The 16,630-nt window shown below is 39.8% G+C and overlaps 1 protein-coding gene across 4 annotated transcripts in view; it reads right to left on the bottom strand.

The window, feature by feature from the left end:
- The window catches only part of LOC126195115 (esterase FE4-like), a 193,688-nt gene that overhangs the window by 132,130 nt on the left and 44,928 nt on the right, over positions 1–16,630 (bottom strand). For all 4 annotated transcript variants that reach the window (XM_049933604.1, XM_049933621.1, XM_049933612.1 and 1 more), the window contains exon 8: positions 2,178–2,359. In XM_049933604.1, coding sequence (XP_049789561.1) covers positions 2,178–2,359 — 182 coding nt within the window. The remainder of the gene's footprint in view (positions 1–2,177; positions 2,360–16,630) is intronic.

The raw sequence follows: 16,630 nt of genomic DNA, 5'->3' as shown, positions 1-16,630 counted from the left end.
CATCAAAGTCCCTCTGGTATGCATGGCTTCCACATGCTGACATCCTCACCACTGACACCCCACCCCCATCTCTTCAATTGCACCACTGGGGCGCCATGCAGACACACTGGATGTTTCCTCATCAGCCACAGACATTCTGCCTATTTAGCATTCATATGACACCCAGAACAACTTCAGGAATGGCCTAGTCATGTATTGTGAAAGTGCCAGCCATGGCATGACTGGCCATGTGCATCAACATGTCATCACCTATCTGAAACATCCAACCAGGCCTGGTTTCTATCCCAGTGATAAAACACATGGTCAGAAGAGATTCACACCTGCAAGAAATTGTGTACCCATGCCCCCTTCTGGCCCAACCACAAAGTGGCTGATCAAGCATCTTATCATACATGATTCCCGATACGGCCCAACTGCCATGTCACCTCATTGACATTTGTAGTGCAGCTCCTTCACTTCCTCCCCCATGATTTGCATGCTGGGGAGAGGGGGGGGGTAGGTGGGGGGGGCGCAGGGGAGTCACTGTAATGGCTATCAACCACAACAACACCATCACTGACCAGTGAGAGCAACTTTGTGCCTTGTGGTGGAAGCACTCTCTCTCTCTCTCTCTCTCTCTCTCTCTCTCTCTCTCTCTCTCTTTCTCTCTTTCTCTGTTTGATAACCTCTGTGATCTGTTTTTCTCTTGTTGTGTGGATGTCTCATGCACTCGTGTTCAATATAATGGTGTTACTCTATGTATAGGTCATGTATTTGATATTCTACTTGTCTGCATATGATTGCTCACAAAAATTCTTCTGCAGCTATGCTAGGAAAAACTATGGCATTGTTTCTTTTTGTAATATTTTCTTTTTATTGTCTTGAACTGCTGGGGCTGCATGGTGTAGTATTCTCTGTAATCTTGAAAATTGTTCCACAGCATTCTTGTGATTTCTATTGTTGTTCATCATGTAAATTTATTCTGTTTTTTCACTTCACAATTTCTTAAAAGCTTAATTTCATCCAGTTGGTTTACTATGCTGGTTCCTACTTGCTACTCAACAGTGTGTACTCTTTCACCTCTTTTTGAGTTTTTTCATGGCAGATTATGATTGACTCTTTAATTTTAATATTTAAATTCAGTTTGTTCTCCCCTGCTTTCTTCTTCACTGAAGACTATTGCGCCAATTGTCACCACTTGTAAGGTATTGGTGTCTTCCAAAAGCTAGCAAATTTTCTTTCTCTGTTATGCATGACTGTTGATGACTCAACACTTCTGTTATTAGGTGAGTGGTCTCCTTTACTCCTAAATTATTTATGTTTAGTTTTTGTAACACTAAAACAGTATTTAAAACCTGAAAATTGTGTTCAGAAATTAGACAACATTAAATTGCAATGTTGTCTTTAAGGGTAACAAAACAACCTGCCTGGTCAAATCAATTGGGCTACTGGGAACAGAAATGCTAAATTGTATTTGTATAGAATTTGATCATTACACAGAAATGGAAATATTATGTTATATTTAATGACATCTGGTTCATATTTAACCTATATCTGAATAACTGTCAGTGACATTCACAAATTAGACCATGTGTAGAAACTGTGCTGAGTTTGGAAAGATATGTCATGTTTGGCATGGAGAAACAGAGTTGCTAGTTGCTGGTCAGATGTGTTATGGGAAAGAACTGTTTGTAATTTCTATGTGTATGAAAGGTTTACATGAAGTTCACTCCCATGTTTAAGTTTTAATATGTATGATACATGAGTGGAGCCAGAAGCAAAAGTAAATGATGAAGACTATTGAAGTTAACAGCCTTTTCTTAATTTGTCTTGATTAACTTCACAAAATCCATTATGTAAAAATTTCTGCAGAGCTGCTACTTCAAACCTGGAGATACTAACTATGCATTCCCAACTTCTACAAGACATGAAGGGACCTGTAGCACTGAACTCATGTCAGGCATGATGGCACATGCAAATTCAATTGAGATTTTGGTGGGAGGTCATAGGATCAAACACAATACCTTTCGATTTTTAAAGAGTTGATTTTCGTTTAGTTGTTCTGACATAATCCAAATGTCACAGAATGCAAAAATTGATTTTTAGTGAGACAATGTGAGCATCACAGTCTAGCAAGCATAATTTTATAAAACAATACTAACTCCACAAATTTAATTTGAATTTGAAGTCTAACTTACAGCAACTGTTGTGCTGTTCTGCTGCAGAGTTATAGTTGCATCTCCATAGTAGAAGCTCCTCACTTCACGAGCACCTTGTGTTCTCTGTTCTGCTGTAGGCAGCCTTAAATCAGGTCCAATCATTAACTCAAAGTTCTGATCCAGCTGGGCTATCTGCTCAGCTGTTGAAAGGCCTCCTGAAGCTGTTAAATAATGAAATGACAGTTTCGTGTAAGAGTCTAATGACAGAGGATAAAAACTTATAATTTACACAATGTGACATCAAGAAGAAACAAGTTGCATACTTTAGCTTATCAAGTAAATGATAGAACCAATGCAAAAATAAAACCTCAGTCACAGGTCAAGCATTAGGACTGCTCTAACTGAGAAACTGCTGCTTACAAAGCAGTATGAGAAGTGATCTATGATCAGGTGACATGTGATCTATTTGACAACAATTCCTCCAGCCATTACATCACTGCTTCTATTCAAGCAGTTCCACACTTGGCCTCCTCACAATGATTGACTGAACCCTGTACCAGATGTCCCTATCTCAGAAAATGTATGAGAAGGCACTGGGCACTGAACCTGGGTTCTTCTGCAGTGAAGATAGTGACATAACCATTCAGATTTGGAGTTAATTTACAATAAATATACAAATATTTAATCTAAGATTAATTCTGCAGCTGCTTAAAACAAATTTGATGTTTTCTTTGAAAGACTTTTTTATCATTCATGTTTCCAATTTAGGAATGGACTATATTCAAAGTTCTGATCCAACTGAGCTACCTGCTCAGCTACAGAAAGGCCCCCTGAAGCTGTTAAAATAATGAAATGACAGTTTCATGTAAGGATAAAAGCTTATAGTTTACACAATGTGACATCATGATACCACACAGATCACGTGCAGTATTGCTCATAAAAATAAGTTTTTATTGTTGTTCATCAGTTTACACGAAAACTCAGTAAATAACAATGTTACACATGTCAAGTTACAACAGAGTGCTGTAAATAAAAGAAATCATTCTTTTGTAAACTAAGCAAGCTGAACATGCACTAAGCAGAACAGTTCTGAAAGAAAGCTATTATCTTTCTGAGAGAGGAAAAATCAACAAACAGCTGGCTGAGTTGTGGTTGGAAATGGTACAAAACAAGTAAAGAATAAGCTTGAAATTATAGATTGCCATTTTCTTTTCTGAGATCTAAAACAATCCCAGCCTGTATTGATCAAATACATGATGCAATATAATTACACATACGATGATTGCGCAATGCTCACACAACAGAATAGGTACTGAGCAGCAAGCAGGCATGGCAAAGAACAAGAAACTTATTCTTTCAGACTAACTCACAAATGGGCATGTGTTCACATGCCCCCCCCCCCCCCCCCCACTCCAAACACACACACACACACACACACACACACACACACACACACACACACCACTTTGCCAGTGCTACAGCCTAAATGGAGCAAGTAGCAATGCTTGTTACACAGAGTGGGAGGATCATTGAATAGGATGGGAAGAGGGAGGAATGGGAGAGGAAGGGAGTTACGAGAAATGCCGGTGTGCTAGTTGATGGTGTGATTATGTGAGGTAGCTGTCATGTATGTAGAGAGGCAGGAAGCAGAATTAAAGACTGCAAGAAGAAATGCAGAGACAATAGCACATATATGTAGTAAGACAAAGAGACAAGGAAAGGAAGATATGGGTTATTTAAGGTGGAAGATAAACATACCAAGGGAAGTACAAGGCTGGAATAGGGAAAAAGGATAAGAATGAGACAGAAACCTAGGAAGCAGAGGCAGGCAGAGATCAACAAAAGTGAACTGTTGGCTAGGGCAGTTAAAAATAAAAGTGATATGTTACTGGTAGAGTTTCCATTCAGAAAAAGTAGTGTTTATGTCGGAGTATCTAGTTGACATGGATCATGAATCAGCTGTTGAAGTTACGGGGGGTCAGGGTTTAATTTCTCACATGTCTATTCGTCGTTGTCACTGTGCAAGGTGCAAATTAAATTCACCTACCTCAGAATGGTGTCTGCTCAATGTCCCTTCACTCAGCAATGTAGATACTTACAAGATGATGTAAAAGCAGTACTGATAAAAAACATCACCTAATATCTACAATTACTGAGGCTGTGCAACTCTAGTTATGAAAGAAAGTTCTGTAGAATTACTGTCATCCAATTTTATCTGGCAGTAAGAAAATGGATTGGCTTCTATAAAATAATGTCCAAAATTTCTACACAATAATATTTATTTTGTCCTTGATAACCAAAGAAAAGGTACTGTTCAATCCACACTTAAACTATTAGCTATTTCCTTCCAGTTCACAATTCATACACACATTTCACATGTACAGCAGCCAGAAATCTGTCCAGACCTGACCCAAATCAAACAATGTTTTCACAGTCATTAATTTCACCACTAATATGAGTTATTACATTCAGTCCTTCTTGTGGATTTCTAAAAAAGAAACTGCTCGCCAAAATCCTCAGTAGTTGAATACCGAAACATGCCACACAGATTGTATGAGGGCCACTATTTCACATGCGAATATCTGTCCAACAGATTTATTCAAAACCTCTGAAGTTTCACCAAGCAGTCCTCAACAACAACTGCTATTGACTTAGCTCACCAATAACTCAAACACTAAGTAATTCTTCATCTTACACATTATTTTTACTGGCACTAGTAACATGACCATCCACATTCAAAGCTAGCAAGCAACTTCCTTCTTCCAGCCTCCCTCCCAGTATATCTATCAGGTAAAGTGCAGGAACCATCTCAATTCTGGTTGGCTGGCCATACTGACTGCCAATCAGAATACTCACTCGTGATCATACTCACACCAAAACTGGTCTGCACCAATCCTTGTACACAGACGCATTTGCATCAACCTGACATACAAATGTTATAGTAATGTCTAATAAATGAAAATGAAAAGACAATAATTCTGGAAATATTCTTTAGAAACAGATTTTACTCTGGCTGACTTTCTGGCTGCTCTATCACAATAGCAATCACACATAGACCTATGTCATCAGCAAAGTGGGCAAATCCCCTAGGATCATTTACCTACGACAGGCTTGTCTAACTCTTGCACTTTACTTAAGATGGTACATAATGCAATATTGAAATTTGACGAATGTCCCACATACACACTCTCATTTACTCATACGTTCACATAACACATAATAAAATAAATACTGATTTTAATAGCTCTTTCTGAAGTTATTCTACACTCATGCTCATAAATTAAGGATAATGCTGATACATGGTGAAACAATGCCCTGGTGGGCAGTTTGTGGGTTTAAATCGCCTCGGGGTATGACCATGTGGTGCATTTGACCTGTGGTCGTCACACGGTGGCACTGGCAGCAGTCCACATATGTGGAGCTGCGCTGGTGCATGTCAGAGTACGGTGCAGCAAGTGAGTGTGCAGATGTTTTCAGACATGCTAATGGTGACTGTGATTTCAAACTGGCTTAAAGAACACATATTGATGACGTTATGATGGGTATACTACTAGGACGACAGGTGGCTGATCAAACACAGTAGGTCGTAGCATGGACTGTCCGTGAGCCACAAAGTATAATCTCAAGATTATGGCAACAATTCCAGCAGACAGGAGACTTGTCCAGGTGGTACAGTATGGGACATCCACAGTGTACATCACAACAATAAGTCTGCTATCTCACCATCAGTGCCCGCAGACGGTCACAGAGTACTGCAGGTAGCCTTACTCAAGACCTTACCGCAGCCACAGGAACAGTTGTCTCCAGACACACAGTCTACAGATGACTGAACAGACATGGTTTATTTGCCCAAAGACCTGCAAGGTGCATTCAACTGAGCCTTGGCCACAGGAGAGCCAGTAAAGCCTGGTGTCAAGAACACAGTACATGGTCATTAGAACAGTGGTCCCATGTTATGTTCACGGATGAGTCCAGGTATAGTCTGAACAGTGATTCTGGCTGGGTTTTCATCTGGTGTGAAACAGGTACTAGATACCAACCCCTTAATGTCCTTGAAAGGGACCTGTAAGGAGGTCATGGTTTGATGGTGTGGGGTGGGATTGTGATTGGTGCACATACACCCCTGCAGGTCTTTGACAGAGGAACTTTAACAGGTCAGGTATATCAGGATGTCATTTTGTACAAGTATGTCCACCTTTTCATGGGTGCAGTGGGTCTCACCTTCCTCGTGATAGATGATAATGCACGGCCCCACCAAGCAGCCATCGTGGAAGAGTACCTTGAAACAGAAGATATCAGGCGAATGGAGTGGCCTGCCTGTTCTCCAGACCTAAATCCTATCGCGCACATCTGGGATGCTCTTGGTCGACGTATTGCTACATGTCTTCAAACCCCTAGGACACTTCACGAGCTCCAACAAGCACTGGTGCAAGAATGGGAGGCTATACCCCAGCAGCTGCTCAACCACCTGATCCAAAGTATGCCAATCCATTGTGCGGCTTGTGTACGTGTGCATGGTGACCATACCCCATATTGATGTTGGGGTACATGCACAGGAAACAGTGGCATTTTGTAGCACATGTGTTTCGGGATGGTTTTCTCAACTTATCACCAATACCGTGATCTTAAAGATCTGTTGTGTGTGTTCCCTATGTGCCTATGCTACTAGCGCCAGTTTTGTGTAGTGCCACATTCTGCAATTATCCTTAATTTATGAGCATGAGTGTAGATTTCATACTACGAAAATTGTAAGGTATTTGAAATTTTTAAATTAAATTTCAATTAAATAATTCTATACCCTGATACTTCAGGTGAGTATTTCAATTAACAACCAAAAACAAGTCATAAATGTCCCAGGTGGATTTCCTTTCTTAAGTGTCATTTTTCTAACTTTAAAGTAAATTTTTATATCTCCTAAAATATGCCCACCAGAAAGCTGAGATTTTCACACTAACTTTCTATTAATAACAAAGTGCAGCACACAAATTTTTAAAGTGATTAAACACAGACTACTATCCTTTATTTAGATTGTTATAGGTGGTGAATGTGCACGTTCAGTAAGAGACACTGAATAGCTTTCCCACGGCAGGCAGTAACACATGCATGTGTGTCTCCCAGATAGGCTGCTGGATGTCAGGCCCCAAAGTTACATACAGCAAGCTATCCTAAAACAAATGTTTGCTCAGAACAACTTGCGATGCAACAAAGTCAACCTCATTTTGCTGAAGCTCATTCTCTACAATAGGAAATTCTAGTTAGCCCTTCATCACTATGGACAGTTTGCACAGATTTTTCTACGCATCCAAAGTAGTGCACTGTGATCGACTCCTTTGTTACTTGACTCTGTTCCTGATATTGTAGTAAGTGTTGGTGCTATGGATGGAATAGGCAGTAGTGGTTGGATGTATGTAACAGGTCTTGCACCTGAATCTTCTACAGTACAGTGATGCATGGGGTAGGAGGATGGGTGCCGGAGGGGTGTATGGAGAGATGTCATCTGGAAAGGCAAGATGTGCAAGCCAAGTGTAGAAAATGTAACTAAATTCCCTAAATGCAATAAATGGTTGCAGGTTTGTGCATTACTTCATTTGCCATAAATTGTGTTGACCCTGAGTTTTTTTATTTATATAGCAACAAGAAGAAACAGTTCAGACAGTGCTGTTTATAAATTCTACAAAATTATGAGACAGAATATCTGGCCAGCAATTAAGTTTCAGAGGCAAAATTTTTAGTACTGCTAGTAGATACATAAAAAAGGTAAAAGTAAACAAAACAGTCCTAGATTTTTCAAGTATTAGTACCTTTCTTAAGGACAAAACAGAGCCGGGATTGGAAAGGCTAAAAAGAAATGACAAGGCATTGAAACTACAGGATGAAAAGGGCCTGCCTGTTGTGAGGACAATGAAGATGAAGGTAGTTTTGTGTACTTTTGTACATTTCTGACCATTAAAACTGAGTCACCAGGAAGGATGTAAATTAATGAAAATTTACTTATTGTATATACAGTGCATATGAGAGAATACATTATTAAATTTGTTAAAGGAATGGTGTACATGGTGTGAAATTATTATACAGTGCTTTGATGACAGACACAGGCACATCATTGCATGCTACTTGAAGTAGTCATTTAGTAGTTGTGCCAATCTCTCAGTATAGCACAAACAAATGTTTTGACTGGGTGAGAAATCTGGAGAATGGACTGGTCCTGGCAACAGTCAAACACACTCTGTACTGAGGCATGTTAGGACAGCATGAGAAGCACGTCATCTCGTGTATCTTGTTCAGAGACAGCATAATGGAGGCCTTGCAAACAGGGCACAGCTACCTTTCTTAATACTGCTGCTGTCAAAATTACTAGTAATGTAAAGCAAATGTGATCACTGTGTACCTAACGGCAACCTATACCATGACACCAGGCACTGGGCCTGTATGACAATGACAAATCAATCTGGCCATGTCCATTCTCTCCAGATTTTCCACACACTGATATGTCCATCATGATACTTCTAAGCAGAACCATGACTTGTGTGAAAAAATATGTGGTGCCACTGCTGTGCTTGATGTTACACTACTAATGGCACACCTCTCTCTGCTAGTGCTTCAAGGTAAGCCATAACACTGGTCACAATGCTGACAGTCCTTAGTACTACAGACACTGTCACACTGCCCATGTTGATTCTTGTCTTTCTACAAGGAACGCCTTTTCCTGACACAAGATATGTGATATGGTAGCAGTGTGAACAATGGGATGAGAAATTCTCCCTTATGCAAGACACCTTTTTTCTTGTTTTGTTTCACCAATACATGTTCCAGCACTTTTGTGCTATCTTCAGTGGGTTTATTTTGGTAGCTATTGTGCTAGACAATTGTCATAGTTTTGAAACTGTGGTGCATTCTCCTGTGTTGTAGGCAAAGTAAATAGGCTTACTTCATGACCTATGGTCGCTTGGCACTGCACTTTTTCAATTTCTCAAAACATAGGCAGCAGAAACTCTGCCTCGGTTTTGAGAAATTGAAAAAGTGCAGTGCCAAGTGACAAAAGGTCATGAAGTAAGCCTATTTACTTTGCCAACAACACAGGAGAATGCAACACAATTTCAAAAAAACAGTTTCAATAGCCAGCCGTATACTCACAAAAGCTAACAAAATGCTAGCTTATACACAGTGATTTTGCTAAATGGGGAGAAACTGCATGAAACACTCCCTGAGACGATAAGGAGCAACAAAAGGTCATAGGACACATGGCCAGAAATGTGGATGTCTTTGGTAGAGGGTATTTGTTAATTCATCATGCCTGTACAATACAAGGCAGTATGTGACATACTGTGATGAGACCACCATTAGGCAGAGTCTCTGAAGCAGCCATTATGGGTCTCTAAGTTTGTGTCAACATGACGCAGCAGCAACTGGTGTATGAGGGAAGTATGAAAAGTTCATGGAATCACCACTAGATGTCAGTGCTAGAACAATGACATTCATACTTAATAACAGGTCATCCTTCATGAGTAAACACATGGGGTATCAGTACTCTGGGTAGATATATGTCACATGGACATCTCTATTGCCGTTCCAGTGGAGTGATTTGTGAAGATGGAAAAACTGAGATGCAAGCAGTGATTAAGTATTTCGTAAACAAACATGCAGTATGAAAGCAAAGGAAATTCATGTCAATTTTCAGAACACACTAGAGGGCTCTGCTCCTCTATATTCAACTGCTGGCAAGTGGACAACAAGTTTAAATTTGACCAGAACAGCTTAGATGATGATCCACATAGTAGTTAGCCAAAATGTGTCACTACTCCACAAATTATTGAAAAAGTGCATAAAATTGTCATGGAAAATCACTGACTGAAAGTGCAAAAATTTCTGAAGCTATAGGGATGTTATCTGAATGGGTATACCACACTATAAGTACAACTGGATATAAGAAAATTATCTACTATGAGGTGCTGAAAAGTAATCCCTCGAGTTTTTTTATGTGAAAACTCTTAACAAACTTTATTAATATTCTACATCTTTATCTTCATATCTACATATCATGATCACCCTGGAAATGAACAGATTTCTTCCAGTGATATCCCAGTTTGTTCACACTGTAACTGCAGAATGTTTGACTTTGTGGATGGGGCCACAACTTCACCTCTGTTTGCACCACTTCATCACTATCAAAGCGAAGCCCTCAAAGGCGCCAGTTTTAGAAACAGATGAAAATCAGATGGGCTCCAGTTGGGACTGTATAGTGGATGATCAGAGACAAAACAGTAGTCAAAACAATGGAAGCACATTCGTTCACTATCACCATAAAAAATAAAAGGCAATAAAATCGGCCTGAAAAATCATGGTGCCATTTTCTTGGATGCAAAAGAGGTTCTGCTGATAGATTATGTTCTCATTGGCCAGACAATTACAGGAAAATACCATGCTAACTTCCTGGATCAACTACAGAAAAAGACATGTGAAAAAAGGTCATATTTGGCAAGGAAGAAAGTCATAATACAACATGTGCCCACACACAAGTGTCATTGCCATGGGAAAAATATATGGACTAGGATATGAACTGTTGCCACAACCAGATTATTCACCTAATTTGGCTCCATCAGACTTCCATTTCTTACTGAAGCTCCAAATTTTCCTCGGTGGCTGGAGAGTCTCTTCAAACAAAGAACCAACAACAGAAGTTGACAGTACTTTGGAGGCCTGCAGAAATCTAATTTTTGAGATGGGACCAAGGCATAAGAACATCACTGGACCAATTGCATTAGCTTATAGGGAAACAATGTTGAAAAATAAAAAAGTTTCACTGAAGTAAGTTGTTTTCTTCTGCTCCATTTTGAAAACTTCTACTACATTGGTATAGTGCCTGTATGTCCTGCACACATGCCTCCATCTACCATGGGAGAAAGGGTTACTCACAAGAAGAGCAGATATGCCTTGCCTGGCATGACTGGCCCATGAGACAGTTTCCATAATCCTTGCCCACACATTCAGGCTGAACTGGTGCTGGTGGCTTGGTTCCAACATACCACTTGGGATTGTCTGTGGCCCACAGGTGGGTGTTGTGGAGGCTGACAATACTGCCACTTGTAAAGATAGCCTCACCTGTGAACAAGATGCATGACAGAGAACCCAGCATCATGATGGTTTGTACACCAAACCAGCAACAAAATCTTCATGGCAGTTGTCATGGAGAATGTTTCACATGGTCATCTGGCTGGTGGGCCACCTGCTTGGTGCTAATATCTGGATCACTTTGTACAGTGTTCAACATCTATTCCCCCAAGCCTATGTAAATACTGGGTGCACCCACATTTCACAATTTCCCATTCTTGTAAAGAAGCTGGTCCCACCACATGAAATGATGAAACACTATTCAAAACAGTTTATGGTGTGGTTGCTGTCAGCAGGAATACTTTTCCTGACCAGTCATGCTGCTGCCCGCCTACTGCCATTTACCTGTCCCTATGTAAAGACCACATTGATCTGTTCCTGGTTGATGTACTAGGCCATTGTCTCTATGTGCCGCACTATATGACACATGCCCACACCAGAGTGAGTCAACAACAGGAGTGAAGTTGATGCCCCTAGCACCGATGTGTAAGTGTGCCACCACCTCAGGCAATATTAATTGTCTCTCTAATGTGGTAGTGTGGAGTTAAAGCACTAGTGCAGACAACATTCCAACTTGTGTGGAATGTTCTCATGGGGGCTTTCAAGCACTGAAACCTACACTTCCAAAGATATTTTATCTCCAACTTCAAGTGGCTGTACCTGCCTTGGGATGCATTTCCAGCCATATGTCCGTATGTCCATGTGACATTTTTGTTCCTTACCTTCTCAGGAGCGATTTCCTGGAGTTTATCATCATTTTGCAGAATAACCCTCTATAGAAAGATTAGTTACACAAACAAAGAGGGGTAAAGTTCAGATGATAAAAGACTACTTATGGATTATACTAAAATGTCTGGCTCTGAGCACTATGGGACTTAACTGCTGAGGTCATGAGTCCACTAAAATGTCACTAAGGATTCCAGACACCAGCAATTTTAATATTAATAATAGGCAAAATCTTCTGAGCACCAATCTGTATCTTTTGTTTAATCCATTACTGACAAAACAACTTACAGGTTAAATGCTAGTCAGTTAATGATCATATTAACAATATACAGTGTGAGATGGAACGCATCAGTTGAGCAAAAAGTTGTACATACTACCAAAAGGAGAAGGTTATCTTTCTGCAGAATGGTTATAGTGAGAGAGGGAGAGATCAGAAGCATATTGTGCTATCAACTAACCATGAATTGGGTGAGCAATGAAAATAATGAGGGGGCACCAAAGTTCATGGCATTTTTATCATATGCAGGTAGCATGTGCAACATGACTGGTTACATTCTGTGAAAACATGATGTGAAGTATATTTTTGACCAACTGCTAAGATTAGGATCTGTAAAGGAAGGTCTTGGTTTATCTGAGGCAAGTGTGCATCATATTTCTTGCAGTTGTGGTGTGTTATATATTGGCCTGACCATCAGTATGAGGAGGATTGGTGTAATGGGCATAAGTGACACACATGCTTATAACATCCTAGAAAATCAGCTATTTCTGAACATTGCCTTAGAATTGCCAGTGGAATATAACTTAGAGATTCTGGAATGCAGTTCCAGCTATTGGGATAATTTATTAAATAAACAATTGAGATTAAATTAGCAAGTGAGTTTATAAACAGAAATGGAAATTTTTGCATAGTTTATGCTTGGAGTCCACTCTCTCCATTGTCATACAAAAGATGAACAGAGTTATTGCTCAACTGTTGGTAATTAATATTCACTGTCAGTAACTTTTGATTGACATTGGTCTTTGGTTGTGTGGTGACTCAAATGTGTGTGTGTGTGTGTGTGTGTGTGTGTGTGTGTGTGTGTGAGTGTGTGTGTATGAAGTTTCCAGCAATGTGTGTAGTTAAAGCCTAAAACATTTTTCTCACTTATTATTTGCTGTTTTTACACAATGGTAACTGGAGGAGGGATATTTTATCAATGTAAAATAAATTAATAATACTTAAATAAATTAATAATATTGACAAAAATATCTCATATTATTTTGTCTGTTCATATTTATTTACTCAGGTCAACAACGAAATTTGTATCATGCACATGCCTCCATACTTAAATAACAAGGCATATCCTTAACACAAAGTATAAAACAATAATGGCCCTATCAATGGACATTGTGGAATTCTCATTGTAATTTCTCCCAAGGCAGATGATATGGTATATTTATGTATATTACTCAACATAAGTAACTTCCCGTTTGTAGGAACTAAATCGAGCATCTCTTCAACAATGTATTCAACAATAAAGTAACTTCTTTAAACAAAACATTTGTATAATCAGAAAATTATTGAATTCACACAGGGACAGATGGGTTGACCAATACTTTCTTCAGGAGGTACATGTCTGAGTAGAGACAACAGACACATAAAAATAGATAACAATGCTTACAGCTGAACATTCTGTTTATGCAGATTCCCCCAACATCTCTCACTGATAATATCAAATTTGTGGGTGTGTCATATATTGTGTATTTCAAATGTTACTGAGGACTATGAAAAATATAATACATACTATATCATCATCTGCTTTCTATAAATTTAGTAGTAGTATCCTTATTCAGAAAATAATTGCTCCTGATTCAGTATATATCTCAATGATTAAAAGTTTAATACTGAGAACTTTTGTAAGCCTGTGAGTTTTCAAAAAATGTATTTAACAGGAAATCAATGACTGTGAGCTAGAGTTGTGCATTCTACAAATTTTGGTAACTACATATCATTTAGAAAATTGTTTTCCCTTAATTGTAGTTCTAACTATACAACATCTTTTGGTAATTCCCATTCAGAGAAAGGTTCATCATATGTTTCAGGGTATGAAGGAGAAAGGATAGGGTTGGTCAAGTTGATCAGGAAGTTGATCTTCAAGTTGTCTTTTATACATTTTATAGGTAGCCAGATAAAAAGAGGATGCTGAAGCTGTTGCAACATGGGTCATGAAGAGTTCAGTAAGGACCATCATATCTACAGAAATAACACCATTAAGGAGCAGCCCCAGAATAGTTGTTGATCTTTCATGAGCCAGTAGATTATGGAGCTTGGACCACATCTGGGATGATCTACATCTACATCTACATCTACATTTATACTCCACAAGCCACCCAATGGTGTGTGGTGGAGGGCACTCTACGTGCCACTGTCATTACCTCCATTTCCTGTTCCAGTTGCGTATGGTTCGCGACTGCCAGAAAGCCTCCATGCGCGCTCGAATCTCTCTAATTTTACATTTGTGATCTCCTCGGGAGGTATAAGTAGGGGGAAGCAATATGTTCGATATCTCATCCAGAAATGCACCCTCTCGAAACCTGGACAGCAAGCTACACCACGATGCACAGCGCCTCTCTTGTAGAGTCTGCCACTGAGTTTGCTAAACATCTCCATAACACTATCATTCTTACCAAATAACCCTGTGACAAAATGCACCACTTTTCTTTGGATCTTCTCTATGATGATGCATACATTCCCAAGGAGGAAACATAGCATTCTCAGCATTCCTTCCTACTACATGTAATCAGGTACCAAACTTTTGCACAGAGCCAATTAAAAGTGATGAGGGTTGTCAGTGAAACATGTCACTTGAGATATTCCAGAACTCAGTAATGTCCTGAATGTCTGTTGCAATATCTTTGGTCCGCCATTACCCTGGCTGCAAGTAAAGGAGGCTTGTAGAAAGGGGACTAGCAGTTCTAGAGGTGTGGTGTCCACAGTGGATATGTGTCCAACACTGTCACTTATTGTTATTGATTCAGTGCAACAGACAAGGGATGAAAGTGGCAGTGGATATGTACAACATCCAGTGATCACTGCCACAAAGGTCATTATCTAGCAATCCTGTAGCAAAGCCATGAGATTTGGGAAAGTGACTGTAATGTTGATAATCAAAAATGTGCAGTTGGGAGCATTTCTTCTTCTTCTTCTTGGGCACCATCATTGAGGAGGCACAGGTCCAAATTGGAAAGAAGTTTGTCAACCAGGAGGCCCCTACCAGGCGATGTGGTATTCTCCTACAGTGGTGGTGTACATTGAAATCTGTTAACAGGAGAAAAGGGGAGGATGGAGGGAGAGTTATCAGATTAAGGCAGCCTTCTCACCTGGGAATAACACAAATGGTGATCACTGGGGTGATTCAACTCACACTGTTATTGTTTCCATTGTGATGTGGAGAGGACTCCACTCACTGATGATATCTGTGCAAATTAGCATACAGACCCCTCCACATGCCCTCTTGGAGCCAGTATAGTTCTGACAGCAGTCACAGTAACCTCAAAAAGTTGGAGAATTCTCATAAGTGAAATATGTTTATAGGAGAGCAAAACATGTCGCAGAATGGGAAGACAAAAGGTGTTGCAATTCTTGAATGTGACAGTAATATCTATTGCAGTTGCATTGAATTTTGTCCATAATGTTGTCCACATTTGACATGAAGGGGTCAAGGAGGCAGACCACACACCAGGGGTCACTATTTGTCACTGGTGGGGATGGAACAACATCAACCAACATGAGTTCTGTGCCCAATGGTGTGGAGTCACTAGGATAGCCTTCTCCCAAGATTTCATCCTCGTTTCTTTAACTACTTTAGAAGGTTGAGATCCTTGTGAGGGCTTTCCACTACTTCTCAGCATATGTGGAAAGGTAATTATTCAGTTGTCAATAATGTGTTCTCTCAGAAAGCTACCACCATACAGGTACCTGATTCTCTACACACAGACTGGCTATTGTGCTGTGTATTGGGCAATATTCCCAACATGGAATCCACTTCTGTATTACATTTTGAAAATACAGAGGTCACACTCTGATGTGGACACCATACATGAGTTGACTAAAAAAAGTGGTGTAAAATAAATAAACAAAGTGAGAAAAAACCATAACTGATGTCTTACAAAGAGACTAGTTTGCCAACAGGGAACCTGTCCTACAGGTCACATCTGAGAAAAGGTATAGTTAGAGAGTAAGACTGCACCACAGAAAAGAAAGAAGGGCCTCATGCTCATTTCCCATGTACCCACAAAGAGATGTAAGCCCTCTGGGATGGTTTATGTCATACTTACTTCTAAGGTTGTATACCGTATTAAATGTAACTCTTTTTATACCATATGGTCATTATGTGAACATAATGTAAAATATGTAGAATGCCTGGATAGATGTAGGAGAGGCCTCATTGCCCTGAATTTTTGAGGATAAATAAACCGATTAGTAAAATAAAATCCCCCCCTCTGTCATGTGGCGGCTCTGCTGCGACTTTCTCGCATGATGCCACTTAGGCAACTTGCATATCAGTAGTGATGTAACAATGTTGAGGACAACACAACACCCAGTCCTCAAACAGAGAAAATCTCTGACCTGGCCAGGAATCGATCCCAGGCCTGTTCACTTAGCAATCTGTGGTACT

This window comes from Schistocerca nitens, chromosome 1 (genome assembly GCF_023898315.1).
Source record: "Schistocerca nitens isolate TAMUIC-IGC-003100 chromosome 1, iqSchNite1.1, whole genome shotgun sequence".
Classification (NCBI taxonomy): Eukaryota; Metazoa; Arthropoda; class Insecta; order Orthoptera; family Acrididae; genus Schistocerca; species Schistocerca nitens.
This window is presented reverse-complemented; position numbering and strand designations above follow the sequence as displayed.